At 51.3% G+C, this 6,363-nt stretch overlaps 1 protein-coding gene across 1 annotated transcript in view; it reads left to right on the top strand.

Annotated features, from left to right (window-relative positions):
• Positions 1-4,287, top strand: part of CDK5RAP3 (CDK5 regulatory subunit associated protein 3) — a 13,295-nt gene extending 9,008 nt beyond the window's left edge. Inside the window, exons 10-13 of the mRNA XM_017497028.2 lie at positions 1,241-1,329; positions 3,048-3,253; positions 3,607-3,778; positions 3,943-4,287. Coding sequence (XP_017352517.2) covers positions 1,241-1,329; positions 3,048-3,253; positions 3,607-3,778; positions 3,943-4,008 — 533 coding nt within the window. The 3' untranslated portion in view covers positions 4,009-4,287. The remainder of the gene's footprint in view (positions 1-1,240; positions 1,330-3,047; positions 3,254-3,606; positions 3,779-3,942) is intronic.
• The last annotated feature ends 2,076 nt before the right edge of the window (positions 4,288-6,363 follow it).

The following is a 6,363-nucleotide window of genomic DNA, read 5'->3' as shown; positions in this document are numbered from 1 at the left end:
GGCCTCCCAAAGTGCTGGGATTACAGGCTTGAGCCACCGCACCCGGCGTTGGTTTTTTTTGAGACGGAGTTTCGCTCTTGTTGTCCAGGCTGGAGTGCAGTGGCACCATCTCGGTTCACTGCAACCTCTGCCTCCTGGGTTCAAGTGATTCACCTGCTCCTGGCCCAAGAGAGGTTTTTAGAATTAGAGGTATGGTGTGGTGGCTTACGCCTGTAATCCCAGCACTTTGGGAAGCTGAGGTGGGCAGATCACCTGAAGTGAGGAGTTCAAGACCAGCCTGACCAACATGGAGAAACCTCGTCTCTACTAAAAATACAAAATTAGCTGGGTGTGGTGGCGCATGCCTGTAATCCCAGCTGCTTGGAAGGCTGAAGCAAGAGAATCATTTGAACCCAGGAGGCAGAGTTGTGGTAAGCCGAGATTGTGCCACTGCACTCTAATCTGGGCAACAAAAGCGAAACTCCGTCTCAAAAACAAAATTAGTTTAGAAACTCTGAACTTTTTTTCTTTTTTTTTTTTTTTTGAGACCGAGTCTTGTTCTTTCACCAGACTGGAGTGCAATGGCACGATCTTGGCTCACTGCAACCTCCGTCTCTCGGATTCAAGCAATTCCCCTGCCTCAGCCTCCTAAGTAGCTGGGGCTACAGGCGCATGCCACCACACCCAGCTAATTTTTTGTATTTTAGCAGAGACGGGGTTTTACCAAGGCCAGGATGGTCTCCATCTCCTGACCTCATGATCTGCCTGCCTTGGCTTCCCAAAGTGCTGGGATTACAGGCGTGAGCCACCACACCCGGCCTGAAACTCTCATTTGGTCTTTTTAGAGACCAAATGTGGGCCAGCTGTTATGGTAGGAGGGTTCCAGGGGGGTCAGGGGGCCCTAGAGTGTGACGTGACCCCCACCCTAGCAGCAGAGAAGATGTAGTGGTGTCTAAGCCACTAGAGGGCGGTGCAGGATGAAACTTTACCTCCCACCTTCCATCAGAGCAGAGAGCAGTCCTTTCCACCCCTCTGAACCCAGCTTTGGTCCTCCTCTCAGGCTGGGGGTTGGAAAGTGTTGCCTGATTAGAGCTGAGACACCTGGGAAAAGGTAACCTTCCCCCTTGGATTGGAACAGGAAGTGGCTTTAGCACAGTGAGTCTGTCCATATTAATCCTCCAGGGCTTCTCAAACTTGACGGTCTTTTCCTTCTCCAGTCCTCTGATCCTTTATCACTTCTGCGTCTCTCTCTCCCTGGCAGCTCCAGAAGGTGTTGCCAGGGGCCCAGATGCTCTGACACTTCTTGAATACACTGAGACCCGGAATCAGTTCCTCGATGAGCTCATGGAGGTATGTCATCCCTGGGAGATGCAGAGGGAGGCATGGCGCCAGCACAGGAGGCCTTACTCTGGATGCCTGACCTGGCCCTTCCTAGTTGTGTGAAGGACATGAGTGCTTTCTGTGTCCTGCAGCAGGAGCCTCACATATTAGATGCCCCCCATTCATCCAGTTACTTATCAGGTACCTCCTAGGCACCTGGCACAGTCTTAGGCACCAGAACTTGGGCAGTGAACAAGACAGTCCAAGTCCTTGACCTCATAGAGCTTATATTCTTTTTTTTTTTTTTTTTTTTTTGCTCAAATGCCTTGGGGGAGGAGCTTATATTCTAATGGGGAAGGCAGACTGGAAAGAAGATAAATAATAAAATTGCAGGATGCTAGATGGCACTAAGTGTCACAGAGAAAAAGAAAGCAGGGAAGATGATGGGGATGTCAGGAAGGCCTGTGGTTTTGTATATGGTGGTCAGGGAATGCCTTGTTGAGAAGGTAACCTATAATCAAGACTGTAGATGATGCAGAGAAAACCATGCAGATGTCTAGCAGAAGGGCTTCCCAGAGAGAGCAACTGCAGAGGTCCCAAGGTGGGAGCAGGCCTTGAACAGCTGACCAGCAACATAGAGGCCGGTGTGGCTGAGGAGAGGGAGCCGGTGGGGAGTAGAAGAGCTGAGAGACATAGCATCTGAACTTTGGTTTGCCTCTGAGGAAACTGGGAAGCTGTTGGAGGTTTCAAGCAGGTTAGGAACGTGATCTCATTTGTGTTTAAGCACGCCCCCTGTGGCTAAGGGGTTGAGCAGCCCAGCATAAGGAGCCAGCGTTCTTGGACCTTTGTTATGGGTCTGAGAGGATAGGGTCCTGTCTTTATTAATGTCTAAATCTGCCCCCTTCCCAGTAGCCTGCTGGTTCGGAGAGCCTCCTGAAAGTTCTGTCCTTACCCAGTTCTCTCCTCTTTCTGCCCAGAGGCTCCTCCTGGCCTCAAGGGGAGAGGAGGACAAAAGACATCTGTCAAGTTTTTATGGCAGAATAGGATTGATAAGATGATATGGCTGGCTCTTGTGTTATTTTCAGTCTTGCCTTAATCCAGTACTTCTCAAACATGTATTTCTGTTCCCTGAATCTCATTCCTCCCATGAAGACAAAATAAATACCCTGGGCAGAGAGAACTCTTTAAGCCTCTGTATTAGTTATCTAATCCAGGCTGGGGAGAAAGAGTTAGGCTGAGATAGCAGTGGGGGGCTGAAGAGTGACAGTAGTCTGCTCCGAGTGCTTACAGTGTTCAGAGGAAATAACCCCTCCTAACCCAGAGTTTAGCCCTCACATCTCATTTTTGCATTTCTAAGTCTGAGGGCTTAGATTCTGAGTTCTCTCAGTTTGAACCAGTTTATCTTCTATTTTTTCTTTCTTCCTTTTTTTTTTTCTGGTTAAAAAAAAGAGAGTTTCCCTATCACCCAGTCTGGAGTGCAGTGGGGCGATCATAGCTCACTATAACCCTGAACTCCTGGGCTCAAGTGACCGTCCCGCCTCAGCCTCTTGAGTAGCTGGGACTACAGGTGTGCACCACCATGCTTGGCTAATTTTTAAAATTTTTGTAGAGACAGGGTCTCACTGTTTCCCAGGCTGGTCTTAAACTCCTGGACTCAAGTGATCCTACCACCTCGGCCTCCCCAAATGCTGGAATTGCAAGTGTGAGTCATCATGTCCAGTCTGAACCAATATTTCTTCTGTCCTCAGCTTGAGATCTTCTTATGCCAGAGAGCAGTAGAGCTGAGTGAGGAGGCAGACGTCCTGTCTGTGAGCCAGTTCCAGCTGGCTCCAGCCATCCTGCAGGGCCAAACCAAAGAGAAGATGGTTGCTATGGTGTCAGTGCTGGAGGATCTGATTGGCCAGCTCATCAATCTTCGACTGCAACACCTGTTTATGATCCTGGACTCACCAAGGTCTGGCTTCCCCTTGACGCAAGGCTCTGCCATGTTGAGCAGCTCTGCCTCTTTGTATTCCTCCTCTTGTTCCATGACTCCTTAGTTCCCATCCCTGCCTCCTGGCCATTGCCATCCACTGGGGATAGGGGTTCTCTTTGGGGCAGGAGGGGTTGGTTTGATATATACAGGAAGAATCTGCTTGCTTCCTGAGTAGGACACGGGAATTGGGAGTGGGTATTCCTTACAAGGAAAGGGTTTAAGGATGTGCCAGTTGGGGGTTTGATTTCCCAAGCCTCTCACCTCCCCAGCAGCTGAATGGGAATGCTCAGGGTACACAGCTACCCCAGCACTCACCTGAGTGCCCTGCACAGGTATGTGGACCGAGTGACTGAATTCCTCCAGCAAAAGCTGAAGCAGTCCCAGCTACTGGCTTTGAAGAAAGAGCTGATGGTGCAGAAGCAGCAGGAGGCACTTGAGGAGCAGGCGGCCCTGGAGCCTAAGCTAGACCTGCTGCTGGAGAAGACCAAGGAGCTACAGAAGCTGGTGAGACAGGAAAGGGAAACCTGCTGCCGGGAGGACTGGAATACCCACCCCCAGTTCCCCTGTCCTACTCAGGAAGCAGGCAGATTCTTCCTGTATGTATCCCAGTCTGTGCAGAGCAAGGCCTGAGCTCCCCTGCTTCCACGCACTTGGTATTGCTCTTTCAGATTGAAGCTGACATCTCCAAGAGGTACGGTGGACGGCCTGTGAACCTAATGGGAACCTCTCTGTGAAACCTTCCGTGTTCTTGCCTGCCCATCTTCTCAGCCTTTGCGATGAAGATGATAGCCAAGGCTGATGTTTTGGGGCCCTTCAAGGCAAAAGACCAGGCTGACTGGAGGATAGAAAGCCACAGGAAGGAAGTGACACCCGATGGTGATCTTGGTACTCTCCATGCTCTCTATAAGAAGCTGTTGTGATTGGCCCTGTGACCTATCAGGTGAAAACCACAGCTTCTCCTTCTAGTTAGTGTAGTGGACTTAATAAAAGAGGAAAAAACTCTTGCTTTGGTACTGACAGTTTCTGATGCTGCTTCTTTGAGCCTGCAGTTGAGGTTCTGCACCTGTTTTCGTGGAGTTCTTGATCCGGGTGGACTACCCAAGCCACTAGCTCTCACTGTGGAGCCCCAAGTTGAGGACTTTCCCTCTGCTTCTGGTGATAAGGAGGACCCCGGATGTACAAATGGTTCAGCAAGGGGCTCGGGGATGGCTGCGCGTGGGCTCCTTTCCATAACCAGAGTCAGGCCAGAAGCCAGAGGGGAGCAGTCAGGCGGCAGCCTTGTTGGAGCCAGCAAAGCCGTATTTTCCTTTTAATCACAGCTTACCTCCAGGCAGAGGGAAAATGCGGTTTGGGGAGGAAGGGTCTGATAAACAACGTGGAGACAGGAGCTGTCACCTTCCGTGGCTGCCTGTCCACTTCCTGCCCATAACTGCCCGCTCTGATCGGATAGAGCCCACCCCAGGATAGCAGCCCTCTCCCAAGCCACCTGCCCATCCCCATTTCCCAGGAAGGGTAGGGGTTGAGGGTGGCCGGCAATTCGATTTTAATTTCATAGCAGAGCAGTTGATTCATGGCTCTTTGTCGCTGGCGTTGACTCCCGTAATGACTTTCCATCAAAATGAAAAGTGGAGTGACACCACTCATTATTCCTGCTGCTTGTTATCTCAGTTCTGGGGAGGGCCGCCCCCTCCCTGCTGCCTTTTAGCCGTCCTGGACAGTGAGTGATGGCCCCTATTAATCACCGACCCCGTGGACTCCGGCGGACACACGCTATCCAAAGGAGAGAGAGATAAGGCAGCATGAACTGCTCGAAGCCGTTCCTATCAATTAATGTCAACCCACCATTTCTCCCCAGTCTTTGCCTGGTCACCTCCTTTTGGGGGATCAGGAGCTGAAACAAGAAGTCCAGGAACTGGAAAAGGAAAAATATTGGTGTTGAACGTGGAGGTAAGACTCCGCAGACTAGCAGGGCATAGAGGAGCCGAGTGGATTGCACTCTGCCGTCGGCGCTGAGGAGGGAGGCTCTTGGCTTAGGGAACTGCCTGCTGCTCTTGGTCCCTCTCCCTCTGGAAGAATGCCTGCCAGCTCCTACCCCACCTGTTCAGCTACTGGCTCCGTTGGCCGTCTGGCCGGCCTCTTGCAGTAGCAGTCAGTTCACTGAGGCATGCTACCCTTGCCCATTCTAACATCCCTTGCCCAGTCACCAGCTGTTATTCAGACTCCGTCACTTACAGGAATGGAGCTTTAGGGAGAAGCCCTGTGGACCAGGTGACTGTGGCCCAGGCCTGATTCAGCCCTCCAAAGCTCCTGCCCTTGCCCTTGCAGATGAGCACCTGACCTGCTTTCCCTGCCCCACCTAAGGTCATTGAGGGGAAGTAGTACTCACTGAGGTTTGGCCATTTTCCCAGGAAGGGAAGTGGGTTAGAGTTTTCTCAGCCGATTTTGGCCCCTTTGGCAAGTAGTGTGTTTAGGCGACTGTTCGGCTTAGAGATACTAGGTTACTGCTTAACAGGTGACATCAGGGCCCACCCTGATGATCCCTAGGCTGAGGCAAGTGGTTTCATAAAAGCCTTAACCCGATAACATTGGGTTTGTTCTCCAGAACCTTCAGCTTCTCTTTCCTTTTCTCCCCGCCTGCCTCCTGAGTCCAACTGGACCTTGGCCAGGCTAAAGACACTGATGGGGCCACCTGGCTGCTGCTCCCTGAGTAAGGGCAGCTCTGTGTCTCAAGTCTGCTCTGACTTTCCTGAGCTTCACTGGTTGCATTTGGGTTCCTGCCTGTGTATCTCAGAATGGCCTCAGAAGTCGTAGGGACAGAATGAGTTAAGACGTGCAGAGCTCTTAGAATGCTGCCTGGTACGGAGGAGGCGCTTGCTGGACATGTGTGAGCTCTTATTTTTGTCTTGGGGGACCATGATGAGGACTCTCCATCCTGGCCTAACTTGCCTTCTTGGAAGGGAGAGGTGAGGGGCTTTAGGGGACCTTGAGACCAAGTTTCAAGCAGTCAGGTTTCCAGGGTTGCTAAAAAAAGTTCAGGGAAAGAGGGAGGCGGTGCACTGAGATTACACCCTCAGAATCCTTAGTTTGAT

Source organism: Cebus imitator, unplaced genomic scaffold (genome assembly GCF_001604975.1).
Source record: "Cebus imitator isolate Cc_AM_T3 unplaced genomic scaffold, Cebus_imitator-1.0 Scaffold228, whole genome shotgun sequence".
Classification (NCBI taxonomy): domain Eukaryota; kingdom Metazoa; phylum Chordata; class Mammalia; order Primates; family Cebidae; genus Cebus; species Cebus imitator.
This window is presented reverse-complemented; position numbering and strand designations above follow the sequence as displayed.